The sequence below is a fragment of the Mastomys coucha genome, unplaced genomic scaffold (assembly GCF_008632895.1).
Source record: "Mastomys coucha isolate ucsf_1 unplaced genomic scaffold, UCSF_Mcou_1 pScaffold12, whole genome shotgun sequence".
NCBI classification, from domain to species: Eukaryota; Metazoa; Chordata; class Mammalia; order Rodentia; family Muridae; genus Mastomys; species Mastomys coucha.
The window spans coordinates 294572-313692 of NW_022196894.1; the positions used below are offsets into that span (position 1 = coordinate 294572).

Genomic DNA, 19121 nt, shown 5'->3' on the forward strand with positions numbered 1-19121 from the left:
GTACTGTGTGTGTGTAGACTTGCATATTCAACTACCTGGGCATGTGGAAGACAGCCTCAGATGTCACTGCTCAAGGGCTGTCCACATTTTGGTTTGGTCTGGTTTTTTAAGACGGGGTCTGTCACTGGCCTAGAACGCATAAAGTTAGCTCTGCTGCCTGGCCATTGAGTTCCAGAGGTCTCCTTTTCCCTGCACCTCCAGTGCTGGTGTCATAGGCATACCACACTTGTTGCTTTTCTTGTTTGTTTCTATGCGGGCTCTGCTTGCACAGCAAGTACTTTATGCATTAGGCCATTTTCCCAGCACCTCTTTGTTTTAGAAACAGGGCCTCAGGGTCCTCCAGGCTAGGCTAGAACTTACTAAGCTGGAGCCTGGCTTCAAATTCCTGATTTCTCTGCCTCAAAAGTCCTGGGATTCCAGGCATGTGTGTCACCCCAGTCAAGCACACACTTGGATCTTATTTCTGAAGAAAGTGTTTCACCATGAGAATAAAATCTCTAAAGAGAGACCAGGAAATTGGTAACTGGTTTCCTGAGACTTCTAGGACTAGAATCGGCCAGGAAAAAATTTCCCTGGGCATCCTTTTATTCTGTCTAAAGTGTTTGCCACAGACATGCAATCCTTCTTTTAAAAAAATGGTTTAATGTAAGAAAACCACTTTTTGTGAAGTCAGACTCAAAACATCTTAGACACATTTGTAAAAATCATGTAAAGTTTAAATGTAGATGGTTCTTTTAAATTAAAACAAAAACAAAAATAGAGCAGGGCTTGTTAGCAACTATCTAAATAATACAAGTACTTGGGAGGTAGAGGCAGGAAGATCAGAGCCAGCTGTAGCTACATGACATGTTCAAGGCCAGCCTGGGTTGCATGAGATCCTGTCTCAAGAAGAAATTGAGAAAAAACAAAACAAAACAAAACAAAAAAACAAAAGCAGGAAGTAATATTGTGCTTTCCGCCATATTGTCAGGCAAGGGCACTGGCCATGTGCATTGCTGTACCAGGTGGAATCTTCTCACTCCTGGAACAGGAGAGCATTGGGAAAACCTCCCTGGCAGGCAAATGGGTTGGTTTCCAAAGTTAAAGTGTGCTTAATTAAAACCAATTTAACCAACATTCTAGGAGCTTTTCCTAAAGAAATACAGATGGTCCGTCCCCAACTTAGTATGCCTAACATAACATCCTTTCCATGGCAGGTCATTACCCATTCATTCAGTAGAAACCACATCTCAACTTGTGATGGTTTTCTAAGCTAGCAATCTGTGGTACAGTACTTTCCTGAGCTTATAAAGCTATAGCACCCAGTCAATAATCATCTAGCACCTTATGGTGTACTATGTTGTCTGGATTGTTTGGGCGCATGAGATGTCAATATTCTAACATGGGCTTTGTGTTAGACGTTTTCTTGCCAAACTAGAGACTATGTAAGTGTTTTAAGCACGTTTAAATTAGGCAAAGCAATGATGTTTGGTGGGTTAAATGTAATAAATTCTATTTTTTTTTTGTGTGTGTGTGTTTTTCAAGACAGGGTTCCTCTGTGTATCCCTGGCTGTCCTGGAACTCACTCTGTAGACCAGGCTGGCCTTGAATTCAGAAATCTGCCTGCGTCTGCCTCCCAAGTGCTGGGATTAAAGGCGTGAGCCACCACTGCCAGGCTTCAATTTTTTATTATTTTGTTTTTTTTGAGAGGAGGTTTCATATAACACAAGCTAGCCTCCAATTCATTTTTTTATTAGATATTTTCTTTATTTATACTTCAAATGATATCTCCTTTCCCAGTTTCCCCTCCGAGAAAAAGCAAAAAACAGAACAAAACCCTGTTCCCTTCCCCCCATCCCCCTGCTCACCAACCCACCCTCTCCTGCTCCCTGCCCTGGCATTCCCCTATAGCCTCCAATTCATTATGCAGCTAAGCAAAACCTTAAATTCCAATCCTTTTGCTTCCAATTCCCAAAGTGTACCACCATGTCCAACTTTTAAAGTATTGTGTATGTGTATGTGTGTGTGTGTGTGTGTGTGTGTGTGTATGCAAGTACTTGTACAAGTGCACATATTATGTACATGCTTGTGGAGGCCAGAAATACATATGAGTGACTTGTTTTGGTTTTTGGTTTGAGACAGGGTCTCTCACTGAAAGCTTGTCACTTTAGCTAAGCGCTGGCTAGCTAATAAGACCTGGAATCTACCTGTCTTGGAATCCCACACACTGCACAAGTTTATGTGGGTGCCAAGAATCTGCAAGGTCTTCATCCTTACATGGCAAACATTTTACTGACTGGTCCTTCTCTCTACTCCTTAATGCACTTATATTTTTAATCTTATAGTAGGTTTATCAGGACATAAGCCTCATTGTGAATAGAACAACCTCTGTGAACGAAGTGTGCCTTCTGACTTTCAGTATATTGTATATATTTAGGCACTGACTTTCATCAGTGCCTAAATATTGTTAGAATAACATGATACCAGTCTCTGTTCTACTTTTTCCCCAGACCATCTACTGACTACCATCCTCACACAGATCCGGAGGTAAGGCCATGGGCTGCTGCCTTCCAGACAGCCGGCGTTTGGGATCACTTAGGTTGGAGTTAGAGAGCGGTGCTATACTTTGTTCTCCTACCAGCCAGCTAGAACACGAAGACCATGAAGAAGAGGATCAGGGGGAATATTAACAATGCCTCAATTCTTGGAGAGATCCTGACTTTGGAGATTCTTAGGATTTGAGAGAAGAGCAGCCTAGGCATGTTGTTGAAAGCTTGCTGCTGGCTCTGGGCCAGAGAAGCCTTCCAAGGCTAGGAAAATGCTGGGGAGCTGAGGCAGAAATTAAAGGTTTCTCTTTGAGGGCCATGCCTGGCAGTTTGGTTTCTCTAGCTTGTCAGCTTGCCCCCTCTGCAGTACCTTTAGCATTCTGGTTGACCAAAAGCCAGAAGATGAAAGGGGCCATGAGTAAGCCAGAGGAAGACAATTCATATGCCTGGTAAAGTACTTAGGAGCCAAAGGAAAATACAAGCAGAACTCAGCACAGGGACTCCGGATGAAACAAACGGAAGGAGAGAGGGGGCAGCTTTGTTCAAGCTGTAGCAAACTTAATTGAGTAGATTGAGGGAGGGGATGGGTGGCCATTAGAAAGCTATAGCCTTTTAAGTATAGTAGAGGAAATATAAAATACATCAAAAGATAACTAGAAGGCAGAAAAGAGTCTTGAATGCTTAGTCAGTACTCATGCTGATTCAGATCAATCTCAGTGACCACAAGATGCTTGTCCCCAAGCCTGTCCTGTTCAGGCTAAGGTTAGCTGAACTAATCAGTATGTCAGGGTAGAGCAGGATGATATTAATGGACTAACCCTTGTAAGGATGACTTCGGAACCAAGGCTCTCTGTTTTGTCTTAGGGTTCAGCTACCTTTACTGTCATTGTAATACCACAGTGCTGACCCTGTCCTGACGACAAGTGAGATTTGCTTAATACAATATCTAATATATAGGAAGCCCAAGAAAATAGCAACCATTTCCTCATTTGTGTTTAAAATGGTGGTTTTAGGGCCAAGAGATGGCCTAACACTTGCATAAGTGTGAGAAGTGGAACTTGGGTCCCTGGAGTTCACATAAAAGCTTGGCAGACATGGTGGTCTGTAATCCCAGCACATGGGAAGCAGAGACAGGGAATCATGTGGCAAGCCAGCTAGGTGGTTTAGCTGGGATTCATCAAGGGGTTCTGCTTCAGTAAAGAATGTGGAGAGTCATCAAGGAAGACATCTGACATCAACTCTGAGCCTACACACATGCACATGTACCTGCACACACATGTGCCCATACAAATTTGGGCCCGCATGCACACGAGACAGGATCTCATCAGACAGTTTTGAATTCTTCAAATCTGTGTACCAAGGCTTTGCCAGTTTCTTTTAGAACCCTAGAAATGTCTTTACTTTGTCATCATCCAGAATGTGCTTCTCAATCTTTACTGTCCTTTCCATTCACTTGGGAATCCTGTTGGATGCCGCTTCTGAATTAAATGCAAATTCTGATTGAGAGTCTGACAAGCCCCAAGGTGATACTAATGCTGAACCCCAGGCCACATGGTATAATGAGGATGCGGGCAGTTTTGCCTCTCCTCTGTAACTGAATGAGTTTACCACTATGTTGTAGCATGTAGATGCAGAGGAGTGGAAAACAAGCTATTTCCTTTTCATAGCCTCACCTTTTTACTTTGAAGTTTCAAATCTGAACATCTGAATAATGGAATGTACACTTAACATAGTTTTATCGTTGATATTGTAGCAATGTTATCTCACGAATGTGACACAAGCTGCACTTATCACATTCCCTTTTGCTTCAGCCTCTCCTGTGCTGGGATTGCAGGTGTGTGCCAACACCCCAAGATCACCTCTACCATTTAGCTACATATGAAACCACAAAATTCTAAAATTGAGGTACACCTTACTTTTCAAAATGTTAAAAGAATATGGCTTTGATGTTTCAAAGATAGTGATGTTTTACGCGATTTGAGACACAAAAATGTATTGATCTATATCCTGAATATTAATCTTTTTTTAAAGGTTGTTTGAACCTTTGACTATATATTCTGGTTTTTGTTTGTTATGTGGACCATTTTAGTTATCTGAAAGCAAAAATTAAACTGTTGGCCAACAAGCTTTCTCTGGTAACAAGAACTGAATTATCTCTGAGTTACATCTGGATATAGAACTCCCACCCCCACCCCGCTCTGAAGGCCACTGTCACTTGTACCCTGCAGTGATAGCTCAGGACCACCCTTCTGTGGCTGTTCGCGCGAGCGCGGGGCGGTGCCTTTGAGTCAGGGTTTCCAGCAACCAACAGCGCCGGCATCTACTTACCTCTAGCGGGGGAAGAGCAGGCCAGCGGCGGAGCTGTGCGTCTCAGGACCTGGGAGGCCTCGAGGCTTCTCTGACCGGCTGGATCGCGGGAAGGCGCAGAAACCGGGCCGCCGCCGGCGTCCACGCACGCACGCTAGGGCGGCTGAGCGGCTCGCAGCAGTCGAGCTTCCGCAGCCAGTGCGGGAAGCTTCGGGAGCGGGCCCCACCAGCGGCCCGAGGCTTGCCCGCTCCCAAGATGGTGGCGTCGTCCTCAGGGAGGGCGGTGCTACATGGGCGCAGCAGCCAATGATCTTCCGGGCTGCGCTGCCGGCGGAGCACGAGAGGCGGAAGTGCCGCGGGGCCGCCTTCCCTGTCCCGGCTGCGTCCCCTGCCGGTTACATAATCTGTCGCGGGGGGGACCCCGCAGTCCCACGTCCGGCTTCCCGGCTCCCCCAGGATGCGCTGAGCCTTGCGACACCGTCGGCTGCCGCGGGCTCCCGTCCGAGGTGAGGCAGCTGGGGGCTCGGCGGGTGCAAGTCGGGGCGGTGGGGAGGTCGCAGTCGCGACCCGGAGGGCACTGGCCAGCCGTGGGAGGCCGGGTTTCCCGGAGAGCGCGCCCCTTACCTACCCCTGCGCGGGGAGCTTCTTGGCGCCCAGTTTGTTTCCGTGGCGGCGGCGGCGAGGGGCGCGGTGGGCGTCAGGAATTGGCCTTTCTGGGGACCCTCAGCCAGTAATTGCAGGGATTGGGAGATGGAAAGGCGGCATCCTCTGGTTTTGCTGGAGGTGAGGGGTCTGGTCGACTCTTCTAGCTCCAGCTTCTCTTAAGGGACTTGTTGCGCTGGGGGTAATTGTCGAATTTTTGCACTCGTGAAAGCCGAGGACCCTGCTTTAGGTCCGTCGCGTCTTTTCAGTCCAGCAGTACTTTTGGTATTTCTGCACATGGAAGCTAAGCTGACCCTCCATAATCGCCTCTGGCTTATTTCTTCTGAACTGGAAAAAAAGACTTGCCAAGGAGAAAAGGGGATTTGTGGCCAGAGCTGTTATCTTCTCCTGAGAAAATTGGCCTGGGGCTGTGGAGAGGGTACTCTGGGCCTTCCCTGAACCTCCAGCAAATGCCTGCCTGCCTAGCTAATGTCAAAACCCAAGGCTTCGGGAGCCAGGCTGCAATAAACATAAACTTTGGATCCTTTATTGATCTCTTAACTCTGCCAAGTCCCAGAGCCATGTGCTTTTGGGTCATTCTTGTCACCCTGTGGTCTTGAAAGAAGAGAATAACAGCCTAACAGTGTGGCTCCTGTGGTGTCTGGAGTGCTAATTAAGAAAGTGGCCAAAGAACTTTTCCTTTTTCAAAGTACTGGAAACATAAAACCCCTGAATTAGTCTTGGCTTGTCTGCTGGCTTGTGTGACCCAGCAGGCAAAGTCATGCTACTCCAGAAATCATCTATGCAAAGACTTGAGTTCACAGAACCATGTGACACGGAGGAGAATTTTCGAAGGCCTGTGACCTTGTTACCAGCCGAAATGTCAGGAAGAAGAAGGTCTGGGACAAAAACAGCATATAAGTGTATACACACACACAAACACACACACCAGTGAACTGCTAGTTAGTACAGATGGGATTCTAAAGGGCCATCGTTTCAAAGAAGTATACTGGTCATGGCAAGTAGCATATGTATGCACACCTCCCTTTTGGGTTTCTGATTACAACAAGAATAACGTACCGACATAAGCTCCATGAGAGTAGGCTTTGCATCGGCTCTTCAAACAGGTTGTAGTTTGCTAGAATTTCATCTTACAGACCTAGATAGACCCACATCAGGCTTCCTGGGCTGGGTTTGCATGAAAATTGTTACAACTTGTCACAAAATTAAGTCTGGTCTGGTGTCAGCACACCAACATCAGCATAAAACATACAATTTTGGGTTTGTTTTTTTTTTTTAAGTCTATGTGTCCTGTCCTTACTATCTTTAGCCTCCTTCAGTTGTAACTTGAAGAGATTTTGTCACTGTTTAACCACACCTACACCGTGTGGAGAGTATCTTTAGATTTGACTTGTCCAAGTTGCATAGCAACAACATGCTTCTGGCTGGAATGGAAGATTTCTAGATGCCAGGTCTGAGAGATTAAAGATAGTCCTGCTGAGCACAGGGTCCCCAATGAAGGAGCTAGAGAAAGGACCCAAGGAGCTGAAGGGTTTGCAGCCCCTTAGGACAGACAACAATATGAACTAACTAGTACCCTCAGAGCTCCCAGGGACTAAACACCAACCAAAGAGTACACATGGTGGGACTCATGGCTCCAGCAGCATATGTATAGCAGAGGATGGCATAGTCGGTCATCAAGGGCAGGAGAGGCTCTTGGCTCTGTGAAGGTTCTATGCCCCAGTGTAGGGGAATGCCAGGGCCAGGAAGTGGGAGAGGGTCGGGTGGAAAGCAGGGGGAGGGGGAAAGAACAGGGTTTTTTATTGTTTGTTTTTTGTTTATTTTATTTTTTTCTTTTTTTCAGAGGGAAAACTGGGAAAGGAGATATCATATGACATGTAAATAAAGAAAATATCTAATGAAAAAATAAATATGAAAAAAAATAAAGATAGTCCTGAACCAAGACTGGGAAGCAGAGGTTAGGTATGACCAAGGAGTGCTTGAGAGTAGAGATTGTGGTACCTCAGCGTACCTCTTAGTGCAGTATGGAGAAGCTCAGGTGGGTAGAGTCCTGCGTTGAAGTCACAGGATACAGACAGATGGAGACAGGAGTTGCTAGAACTTGAGTTCTAGGCAAGGAATGTCTCTTTGCTGTGCTCAAATAAGATGGTGGTCCCATGTACCTGAGTAACTTAACCAGTGTGTCTTCTCAGAGGTGATGGCTCCTCCGCCTCCTGGAAGAGGTTTGACACCTCAGCACATCCTCTGCAGCAGGCAAGGCCGGGGTGTGGCCTGCACTGGAGGACAGTCTGCTTATGTGATAAGTGTGGAGTGCTTTCGGGTAAAATGCTGGTCCGCAAAGTGGTGCTGGAGGTGGTGGGTCTGGAGCAGGCAGTTCACACACTGATTTGATACAGCAAACAATTGTAGCTCTCATAACTTGAGGGCAAACCACCTTTCCTGGTCTCTGGAGGCTGACTGGCTGGGTGGTTAGGGTCTGTCTGAAGCCCAGAGAACTCATGCGTTTAACTGCAGAAGAGTTTATTCTCCCCCCTGAGCACCAGGGGGGTTGCTCAGTGTTTATGAGGTGACAGGAAGGCATCTAACCCGGGGGCTACTGCTTTCTGCAGGAAGTGCTTTGGTGTCTTGAGTAATGTGAGCAGTTAAGTAGAGAGAGTGCCTCAGTCCAGAGGTTGGCAGGGTCATAACAGGCACTCTAGCGTCGCCACAGCTCTGAGCTGCGGTGGCTAGGAATGTGACAGCAAGTGATGGTTAACTGTTTGTCCTGTGTCTCGGCTCAGACCCCGTTCCATGTCTTTACCTCAGTCAGTGTCCACCTGACCAGGAGAGACCTCCCACCCTCAAAATGATGGTGAGATTCAGCCAGGTGTGCTAGTGCACACTTTGGTCCCAGGTTTTGAAGAGCAGAGGCTAGTGGATCTCTGTGAGTTTGAAACCAGCCTGATCTATGTAGTGAGTTTGAGGAAGGTGAAGGCTACATGGAGAGACCTTGTCTTAGGGGCAAAAGATGAGAATCAATTGTGTTACAGCATCAAGATTTTCAAATGTTTCTTCGAGTTATCAGTAGATGACTACCTATTTTATCCTAAAATAGACTCGTGACATTGCCTTTGAAACCCAGCACTCTGGGAACAGCATGGCATTCTGGGCACTGATGCTAGGAATAAATGTCAGACACAAATTCAGCATTCCAAGGAGAAGGAGGTGGTTGTGAGTAGAGACAAAGAACAAACAGTGGAGAAAATCCTTGTTCCCTTTGTTTCCATGAGAAGATGAAAGGTATTTTATTACTTTAAAAGACTATTAGAGCATAACTGCATACTTCTAATCCCAGCACTCAGGAGGCAGAGGCAGGAGGATTACCACAAGTCTGAAAGCAGCCTAAGATATATAATGAATTTTCAAGTAAGCGAGGGCAAGACTATGTCCCAAGCAAATAAACTGGTTTTCAAAGCTCCTAGCTTGCTAGCTTGTTTGATTGGTTGATTGGTTGATTGATTGATTGATTGATTGATTGACTGATTTATTGTTGTGGAATAGTTATTGTGGACTGGAGAGATGCTTGCTGTTAGGAATGTTTGCTTTTCTTTCAGAGGGTTTGGATTTGGTTCCTAATGGGCTACTCATGGCCACCTAAAACTTTAGCTCCAAGGGGTCTGACACCCTCTTCTGGCCTCCATGGGCACCAGGCACCCCGATAGAGAGCACAAATATGCAGGCATTCACACAATAATAAATAAATCTTTACAGTAAGTCCAGTGAAGCTGGAGTAGTGCTTGTGCCTGCAATCCCAACCCTGCCTAGGCTCGGGCTGGAGGATTGAGAGTTTGATGCTGGGGCTGGGGTGGAGATGTGGCTCAGTAGTTAAGAGTGCTTGCTGTTCTTGCAGAGGACCCACTAGATGGAGGTACCCATATGCCGGTGCACACATTCATCTGTAACTCCAGTTCCAGGGAATCCAGTACCCTTTTCTAGCACTGACGTAGTGCGCAGACATACATGTGGCAAAATACCCACATACACAAAATAAAGAGTTCTTGTCTTTCCTTCTTCCTTTCAAGAGTTCGATGCTGCCCTGTGCTTACTAGCATGGAGTGTGCTAGCAGGACTGCCTCAGAAAGACGTTTTTCCCGTTTGTTCCTGAAATGGGGTTGACTTAAGCACAAAGGCTTGGAAATAGGTAGATGATTTTAAGTACTGAAAGGGTTTTTTTTTTTTCTGGAAAATGTTAATGAGATAGGGTTTCTGCTGTTCCCTTGGTGTTCCCAGAGTGCCGTGGAATGCTGTTCACACTGAGGTGTCTTTGAAAGATGCCTGGGAACTGCAGTTGTGACCTGTTCCTAAGTGACTCACCCCATGGCCTTGCTGCTGCGCTCCTCCTCTGCCTCTGCTGAAGCGTGTGCAAAAACTGCTCTGCCTAGCCAATAAGCACAGTCTGGGCACACATGCAGCCCATCACCTGCTTACCAGGCAAGCCTTTCCTTATGTAAAGTCATTTCCCTCACAGGACCCGAAAAAACTACTAACAGTTGAGTAGAGGTGGGATGAGTACAGGGGTTTAAATGTCTGCCTTCTGTTGTATGTTTTTCTTTTCTTTTAAAAGAGTATTTTATTTTATGTATGTGTGCCTGAGTGTTTATCTGTGTATCACATGTGCAGTACCAGCAGAGGTCAGAAGAGGGCATCAGATCCCCTAGAACTGGATTTAAGTAAGGGTGGTTAAGAGCCAACGTGTGGATGCTGAGAATTGAACCTGGGTCCTCCAGAAGAGCAGTCAGTGCTTCTAACCACTGAGCCATCTCTCCAGCCCCTGCCCTTGCTTTCTTTTTTGTCTTTTGCAGTGGTAGGGATAGAGCCCAGGGCCTTGTGCACACTAGGTGAGTGCTTCAGCAGTGAGCAACATCTACAACCTGTGCATCTTCACATGTAGTTTAAGGGCATCTGTCTCCTTCTAAATATAGAGGAGTTTATTTGCTTTTATGAAATGGTTACCTTAAAACTTGCAACGTTTTTAATTTTGGATTTTGTAAAGTTTCCTTGTCATTATTAGTTAAAACAACCCGTGAGATTATTTTAATACAAAATGTGTTAGGAATTTTTGTACTCAAAGTTTTTTTTTTAAAAGATGTATTTATTATTATACATAACTACACTGTAGCTGTCTTCAGACACACCAGAAGAGAGCATCAGATCTCATTACAGATGGTTGTGAATCACCATGTGGTTGCTGGGATTTGAACTCGAGACCTTTGGAAGAGCCATCAGTGCTCTTACCCACTAAGCCATCTCACCAGTCCTAAAATATTTTTTAATAATAAAATAAGCCAAGCTCATTGCAGAAGGTTCAAACAATATGAAAGCTAGTTTTGGAGAACATAAACATCTGCCATAATTATTGAGGAGAATTCAGACAGGGATGATTATGCTCAGGGAAGATCCCCTGCTGCTGCTGCTGCTGCTGCACAGTGGTAGGGTAGATACCTGGGGAGGCCTGCAGCCTGGCTTTGATCCTGAGCACCAAAAAGTTGACTTCATGATCAGGTGGATATTTATACAAAATTTAACATTTCCATGGTGGTGGTGGTAGTGGTGGTGGTGGTGGTGTTAATTCTGGAGAAACATAAATGGAAGCAATAGAGAAATAAAACACTTTTTTAAAGAAACCCCCATTAAGGATGGAAAGATTGGTGAGGCGGGAGGGCGGGTCTGCCACAGGGAGGCTACAGGTAAGAGATGCTGAAACTAAATCCCTCTGTCCCCGTGCTTTCTCCCTTGAACTGGGTAGCCTGGTTTCTTTTCCTCTTGGGTTCTCTACCAACAGGAAGGGATCTTGTAGCTGTTTTCTGTACAGTAGCAGAAGGGTTCTTGGACTGGATGATGGATGAGCCCTTTAGGAAATCTATCTTTGATGTTAGTAAAGTATGCCAAGCAGACATTTCCCTATCTTTTGTTCATTTCAGACAGGGTCTTGTGTAGTCTAGGCTGGTGTCAGACTTTCTCTGCAGCCAAGGATGATCTTGAACTTCTGCTCTGACTTGGGTTCTTTTGTTTGAAACAGAGTATCAGCTAGATAAGCCTTTTCTTTTCCAGATTACTTTTGGTCCTAAAGTCTGGTGGTAGCAATGGAAAACAAACTAAGACAGGAGACTTGCCCAAAGAACTTCAGTGATAAGACTGTCGGGCTCCATCTCTGTACTACGTCTTCTGGCCTCAGCCTTCCACCAGGTCTCTATGCTCCTGTTCTTGTTTGTCCAGCCTGATGGTGGATATGAAAAGATCATAGCTGAACAGATAGATGCTATTTAGACCACTTCTACTGCAACTCAGAGCGTTTTGGTGCACTTCCATGAGAGAGCAGCGGTGGGAGCCCTTCTCACATTGCTAATGTACTTTTTGTCATGGGATTTCTCTAGCAAGCTAGTTTAGTGTATAGAAATGATCCCACAGTGTGCCACCCTCCTCTATATGGCCAGAAGCTTCTGACCTCTGCTCTAGTCTCCTGAGCAGAGCCTGACCTTGTGACATGAATTTGAGAAATTAATGATTAATAGATTTTTAGTATGAAATGGAGAGAATTTTTGACTCAGAGATAAAAGAGTAGGTCTGGACTTGGGACTTCACCCCCTGACACTGGTTTTACCTGAGATATAATGAACATGTGGCCAAATACACAGCTTGATAAGCTAGATCTGTGTGGAGTTGGTGTTGGGGAAGGCTGGTTTATACTAGTTGATGTACTGAGGTAGGTCTGGCTATGTATCACTTCTGGTTTCAAACTCATTATTATCCTGCCTGAGCCTCTCAAGTCCTGGGCTTATGCTGTTCATGATCCTATCCGGCTTCCATAGGTGCGTATGATGTTTTTGAAACATTCTCGTGTATTTCATGCTGGTCTCAAACTCACTCTGTAGCCAAGAATGCTTTTGAACACTTGACTCTTCTGTCTTTGCCTCCTGAATGCACGCCACTAAAGGTTGAACCTAGCCGGGCAGTGGTGGCACATGCCTTTAATCCCAGCACTTAGGAGGCAGGGGCAGGCGAACTTCTGAGTTCCAGGACAGCCAGGGCTACACGGAAACCCTGTCTCGAAAAACCAAAAAAAGAAAAAAAAAAAAAGGTTGAACCCAGGCTTCGCACTTGATAGGCACAGCCATATGCTCATTCCCTCATCCTGGATGATTTTGAAAACCCTTAAGCCCTCCTTCAGTTCTTCCTTCATAGCCACTTTTCGATTGCTAGTATCATTCGTGTGTGTGCGTGCGTGTGCATGTGTGCCAATTCTAGAATCTACAGGTGGAGTCCTTTTGTATCATCATTTGTGCGCGCGTGCGTGTGTGTGTGTGTGTGTGTGTGTGTGTGTGTGTGTGTGTGTGTGTGTTACGTGCTCACTATGTATGTGACGAGCTCCCTTCAAAGCAGGGGTGCTGTTTGGAAATAGAGAGGTGGATGTTTCTTGTCACTCTGCAGGTCATTCATTTTCCTACTCTGAAGCTTTGGAAGCAGACAGGCTTCCGTGGAGATGGCTTCTCACCTACAGGCAGCTGCTCATTTGAACAAGCAAGCTGTGAATAGCATTTGCTGCTGCCTTCATCCCCCACACACCAGGCCCTGAGCGCAGACTGTTGATGTACTAGACAGTGTCCTGTCAGTCACTCGTGCGCTAACTTCTCTCCATCTTCCCTAAAGGAAGAAGCTTAGAATTCATCTTTGTTGGCTTTTCAAAACAAAACTTTGTGTCTTTGAAATCTCACATTCTCAAGAGCCTTTGGGCTTGTGATTCCTACCTTGCACATGGGGAAGCTTTGGATAATCTTGCTCATGCTTTGCTTAAGGGAAGGTTTATGATAATGCCTGCCTGTGTCTGGCTGTGGACAGAAGAGGGGTGAAGTGTTGCAGGGAGTGGCCTGGAGTCTGAGGAGGAAAGAGGCAGCAGATAGGACTCTTACAAGCAAGGGTGAAGTTAGACACAGACACAGAGAGTAGGAAAGGGACGCTGGAGGAATTCGAGGGCAGATGTATGAGATGCATCGCACAGGTGTCAGTATGTTGAGGTACTGTTGAAGTGAAGGGGGTACCACTCGTGTTTACAGCCTGTCTGGGAGGAGCTTGTGTGAAAGATGCTGTTGACAGGTGTGAGAGGAGCTTGCCTAGGCCAGGAGAAAGATGTGACGCTCACCTTGAGGATGCTTCCCATGACTCTCGGAGGTTTTAGAATCTTCCTAAAGTCACGGCTGAGAAGCTAAGGCAAATAGCTGCCCTGAGGCCTAGCGATGTCATGGTTGACTCTGACTGCTGTGACTGCACTACACTTCAAAACAAAACAAACCTTCCTCCGTTCAAAGTACAAACTAGGATAGCACACTCCAAAATGTTTCAGCATATATCTCCTGAAGAAGACCTTGACCTGTGGGGCCTCTACCTCCTCTAAGGAAATTAACTGCTGTTTCATAATAACTTTCATATACTAGCCAGCCTGTGGTTTAGTTTCACTAAAATGTTTCAATCCTATTTTTCATGGTATAGGTTTAGGCATTACATTTGGTACCCTTCATTTTGTTTGTCTTTTTTCTCTCATTTGGAGAGCCCAGATGTAAAAGGTTACATGTCTGTCTGTCAGATGTCACTTCCATTATTGCTGTATGTTCAAGACCCTCTGTAACCAGAAAGTTGGGTTTGAAGGCTGTGGTTAGGCCCAGGCAGGCCAAGCAATTTTTGGAAGAACCCCCAAAAGTTTGGGCCATATCCCACTGGTCATAGCTGAAGGAACGGACACTGGAGAGATTGGCTTGATGTATGGATCTCCTTGTTTGCACAGGCTAAGTCCTGGGTGCTGGGTGCTTTGTGTCTGTGCCTTTCACCTGCCCTGCAGCAGCCCTCTCCTGCTGGTCTCTTACTCTTTGAGGAGTCTTTCTGGACTTGGAGATTCCCTCTTGAGATTCCACAATGAATGACACTGAGTCTGTCAACATTTTTACTTTTACCTGGTGGTAGCTCTGTTAAAAAAAAAAAAAAAAAAAAAAAATCCTTCCCCTCAGCCATGGGAGATTGACATCATAGTTTACTTCTGGAAAGCTAGGATAAATGTAAAGTCCTTTCCTTTGAATTACCTGCTTCCAACTTAGAGAAAAAAGAATGGCGGTTTGCCCTTTTGGTAGAGCTCAGCACTTGACTTCCCTAGACCTGACCTACAGAGTGAGTTCCAGACCATCCTGAACAACTTAGGAAGACCTGTCTCAAACTAAAACGGCTGGGAGCATAGCTTGGTGCCGGTGTGTTTGCCTAAGCATGAGGCCAAAGGATGTGAGCCTCAGTCCTCTTCCCCCATAGTCACTAGCACCTGGTTATTTTTAGTGTCACAGGGTTTTCTCTTGCTAGACCGGGAAGAGAAGCAGTCTGTGACCTGCCCTCTGCCAGTGGCATTTGCCTTGAGTACCTGACCAGTTACTGGCTTTCACCCACCGGGCTGCTGAAGGGGGCTGCTGAGTCCTGGTCTGTCTTTGAATCATTTTGCCTCCTACAAGTGAGGGAACAGCAGTTAAGAGATAAAAGACCAGCCAAGCAGGAGCTGTGGTCACTCCTGGGGGAAAGCTAAAGACTGGGGTGCTGCTCCAGAGGAGAGGAAAGAGACATGGACCAGAGGCAGTCAGCTCCTCTCCATCTGCAGAATGAAGGCAACCCCAAGAAGATTTCTGTCATGGGAAGCCACTAGCTGTCTCCCTTCACTTCCTGGGTTGATGTAGAGGAACAGGTAAGCAGGCCTCCGGGTGACACTGTCTCCTCTCCCCGCAGGTGTGAATGACAGAGGTGGTGCCTTCCAGCGCCCTCAGCGAGGTCAGCCTGCGCCTCCTCTGCCACGATGACATAGACACTGTGAAGTACCTGTGTGGCGACTGGTTCCCCATTGAGTGAGTGTTGGGCTCTGTGTTTCCAGTGGCTGCACGCACAGATCTGCAGTTCCTGAGCCTGGAAGAGGCAAGACTGGGCCTGGCAGGACCATAGTGGTCCAAAGTTGCTATCTAAAGTTGGCCAACTAGGCAGCGAACCTCAGGCCTCTGTGTCTGCTGCTCACCTTCCTTAAGAGGTTCTGTGAGAAATTTACTTACAAACATGTTCACCAATGCTCATAATCAGGGAATTTAGGAGCAACTTCAATGTAAGAAATTGTTAGATGTATTAGGATATGTACATATAAAAATGCAATGCTCCTGCTATGGTGGCCTATGCCTGTAATACTAGAATTCAAGAAATGGAAGTAGAAAACGGTCAGGAATTCAAGGGCGGCCTAAGCTTTGAAGCCAGCTTGGGTTGTACAAGAGAGACCCTGTCTTTAAAAAAGGTTGTTATATCCAGGAACAAAAATATGTTAAAGAAGTGTCTTTATTGACAGAAGGTTCCTCCCTTTCCTTCCTCTTTCTTTTACTGATATAAGTGAAAGCTGACTAGAGAGCAGTGCACTCCATATTCTGCTTTCATTTAAAAATATAAAAGAGGATAAAAACCTCTAACTACTGTACAAGAATGAGAAGGATCCTGCCTTTCCTGAGAACCATGGCTTTAATAAAAGACAGGGTTAGCAGGAGAAGAGAATGACAAATTTATTTGACCTGGCTCTTCTGTCAAGGAAGCCTTCAGAGTAAGGATGGAAGCACCCTTGGTGAATTAGGTTCATCGAAGCATGGACTGTGGTATAGTGTCAGACAGAATATTATCTTCTCCTAATGGATTGAAGGTGACAGACACAGTGGGCCCATCTGCTTAGATTCCTCGTGGACTCTGCAGTCATCCCTCTTCCTGGCACTGGGTAGGACCCTTCTGGAAGGAGGATTGTGTTAGTTTTGTCATTACTGTGACCAAAATACCTGATGGAAGCAACGCAAGGATGACAAGGGTTATTTTCCACACTGTTTCAGAGATTTCAGGACACTGTGGCAGAGAGGGTTTGAGAGGGTAGCTCACATTGCAGTGGACAGGGAGTAGAGGGGAGTAGTAACAGAGAAGGCCACAAGCAAGCTCTTTCCCCTAAGGGCACGCCCTCAGTGACTCACTTCCTGCAGCCAAGCCCCACCTTCCGTGGTTCTAAACTTCCGGGGAGCCTGCAGTTCCTAATGCAGATTGTGAGACTGTTGACATCTTCACAGATACACCCAGTCCTTCTCAGTCTAATCGAACTGACCCTCAAGATTAACAGTGGTAGATCCAGACAAGACAGGACAGAGAAGTTTTTCATGGCTACCTCCTCCTATCAGAAAATCATAGAAGAAAGGGATTCTTCTGGTTTCTGTGGTCCATATTGGAGTAGAAGAATTCTAGATGACATGTCTTACCTCAGGGGAGAGAATGAGAAAGTAGAGGCAGGAGGTCTGAGAGGTTTACCCCTGCACCTCCACTTTGGGTGGGGTCATTTACTAGCCCCCAAATACTACCAAATTAATTACTGTCAGCAGTCTAAGTGGAGTGGATTATTAGTACCTGTGGGTCCCTTCATTTTTACTTGCCTTATTTCTAGATTATTTTATGATAATGAAAAAACAGGTTTGGGTTTTGTTTTGTTTGTGAGGAAAAAAATAGACACGAACTTTAATACATCAAGGCTAAGCAAGGTAGTTAGTATTTCATGAGTCCTAACCTCACACTTGTTACTCCATGCCCACAGAAAAGTAGGCACCCCCCACTCTGCATCTGCATTGAAATATAAATTGCCAACTTCTTAGGAATGTACGCTAAACCAGTGCTTATGTTTTATAAAATAAAACATAAACTATCCTTCAAGTTAGTAAATCTGGGCTGGAGAGATTGGCTTAGTAGTTAAGAGCACTGACTGCTCTTCCAGAGGTCCTGAGATCAATTCCCAGCAACCGCATGGTGGCTCACAACCATCTATAATGAGATCTGATGCACTCTTCTGGTGTGTCTGAAGACAGCTACAGTGTGTGTGTGTGTGTGTGTGTGTGTGTGTGTGTTTCTTTAAAAAAATAAAAATAAAAGTTTAGCAAACCCACTACTAAAAAGTAAGCCCAGGGAATAAGAGTGCAGTAAGCACAGAAACGAGCCTGCTGAGGGTTGCCTGAGGTTGTGTAGGTCTACATTGAGTTATAGGCCTGGACACCTCTCGGGTGCCTGGCTGTCAGCCTCTCTATCACTTAGTCATGTGTCATGTCCCCGCCCATGTCTAGTAAGGTATTGTAAACCCTAGTCTACATACCCATGAACTTTGGCTCTTCCTTGAATCACCTTGCCTAGTCTTCAGGACCAGAAAGACATCTGCAGTAATCATTTCTCTCCTTCAACCATATGGGTCCTGGGTATTGAACTCAAGTTTTGAGGCTTGGCTGCAAACACCTGTACCTGCTTAACCATCTTACCAGCCCTCATAGAATTCCTCACAGACCACCCAAGTGTTACCCAAGTGTTCACAGGTCACTGCGGGCTCTAAGGTCCCAGCTCACACTGAGGAACAGGCTGCTGGCCATGTGCTGTCCCTCCAGGAACTATCCTGTGGAGACAGTTTCATTGGAGGGTCCCCTCTTTCCTACATCTTTTACATAAAAAAATTCCCACATGGACAGGTAGCTTCTTTGTGACTGTAAGTGATAGGCAGGGTAGCCCGGGTCCCTATGACTCACCTGAGTGTGCTCTCTCCCTCAGGTACCCAGACTCATGGTATCGTGATATCACATCCAACAAGAAGTTCTTCTCCCTTGCTGCAACCTACAGAGGTGCCATTGTGGGAATGATAGTAGCTGAAATAAAGAATAGGACCAAAATACACAAAGAGGTATGTCTGTGCTCCAAAGGCCTGGCCTGTGATGGCTGAAAGGATGTGACTGTGGGGTCACAGTGCCAGTTCTGCTCTGTTCTCAGCAGCTTGTGACCAGACGAGTCAGAGTAGCAAGTCAAAATATTTCTGTATGGGGATATATACTCACAAAACCCAAAGAGCATCCCCCTGGAGCTAGAATCATAAGTGGTTGTAAGATGCCACTGTTAAACTCAGGTCCTCTGCAAGAGAATGCTCTTAACTGCTGAACTATTTCTCCAGCCTTATTTTTGTTCATGGAATAATATAATGAATAAGACCACTAGTGGACTTAATAAGGATGGGCATTTTGAAGTAAGAACAAGCAGAAGTGACACGTTGGGAATCTGCCCCATTGCTGTGTGACACATGGATGCCTGTGATTTGTGCTTTTGGCACTGTTATGGGAGCCCCAATAACGCTGTACTCTGCTGAGGAATATGCTAGGTTTCAGTTAGGGATTGGTGAAAATGTATTTCTTTTTACTCAATTTTGTGAACTACTCAAAAACTTACCTACCTCAGAACCCTCAAGGATTTGGGCAACTACTTTTAAGTACAGACTGGAAGACTTTAAGTGCAGTTAAAAAGCTATGTTCTTTGTGGCTGATCACAGTGGGGAGTCTCCTGTTAATTATGGTCATAGCAATGGAACAGTATTTAGTCCTTTCCTGAATGTTCAGGAAAGGAACTCCTACCAACCAGCAAATGGTTTTGTTTGGCTTAAGGTTATTTTTGTTTCTTTTTTTTTCCCCATCTCTCTCTCCCTCCCTCCCTCCCTCCCTCCCTCTTTCCTTTCCTTCCTTCCTCCCTCCCTCCCTCTTCTCCCCC

At 45.7% G+C, this 19121-nt stretch overlaps 1 protein-coding gene and 1 long non-coding RNA gene across 9 annotated transcripts in view; one reads left to right on the top strand and one right to left on the bottom strand.

The window, feature by feature from the left end:
* Naa60 (N(alpha)-acetyltransferase 60, NatF catalytic subunit) overlaps positions 1 to 19121 on the top strand; it is a 33109-nt gene that overhangs the window by 5076 nt on the left and 8912 nt on the right. For 2 of the 8 annotated variants that reach the window (XM_031360813.1, XM_031360812.1), the window contains exons 1-2: positions 4809 to 5338; positions 18141 to 18270. In XM_031360813.1, coding sequence (XP_031216673.1) covers positions 5139 to 5338; positions 18141 to 18270 — 330 coding nt within the window. In that variant the 5' untranslated portion in view covers positions 4809 to 5138. Of the gene's footprint in view, positions 1 to 2489; positions 2527 to 4808; positions 5339 to 15284; positions 15468 to 18140; positions 18271 to 19121 lie in introns of those variants that run through there. The other 6 variants (XM_031360835.1, XM_031360816.1, XM_031360825.1 and 3 more) reach the window with 6 other exon arrangements.
* On the bottom strand, positions 16066 to 18232 carry LOC116084116. The gene is made up of 2 exons (XR_004116044.1): positions 18119 to 18232; positions 16066 to 16307 (listed from the first exon to the last, which is right to left on the bottom strand). It is a non-coding gene; the product is annotated as an uncharacterized LOC116084116 (long non-coding RNA).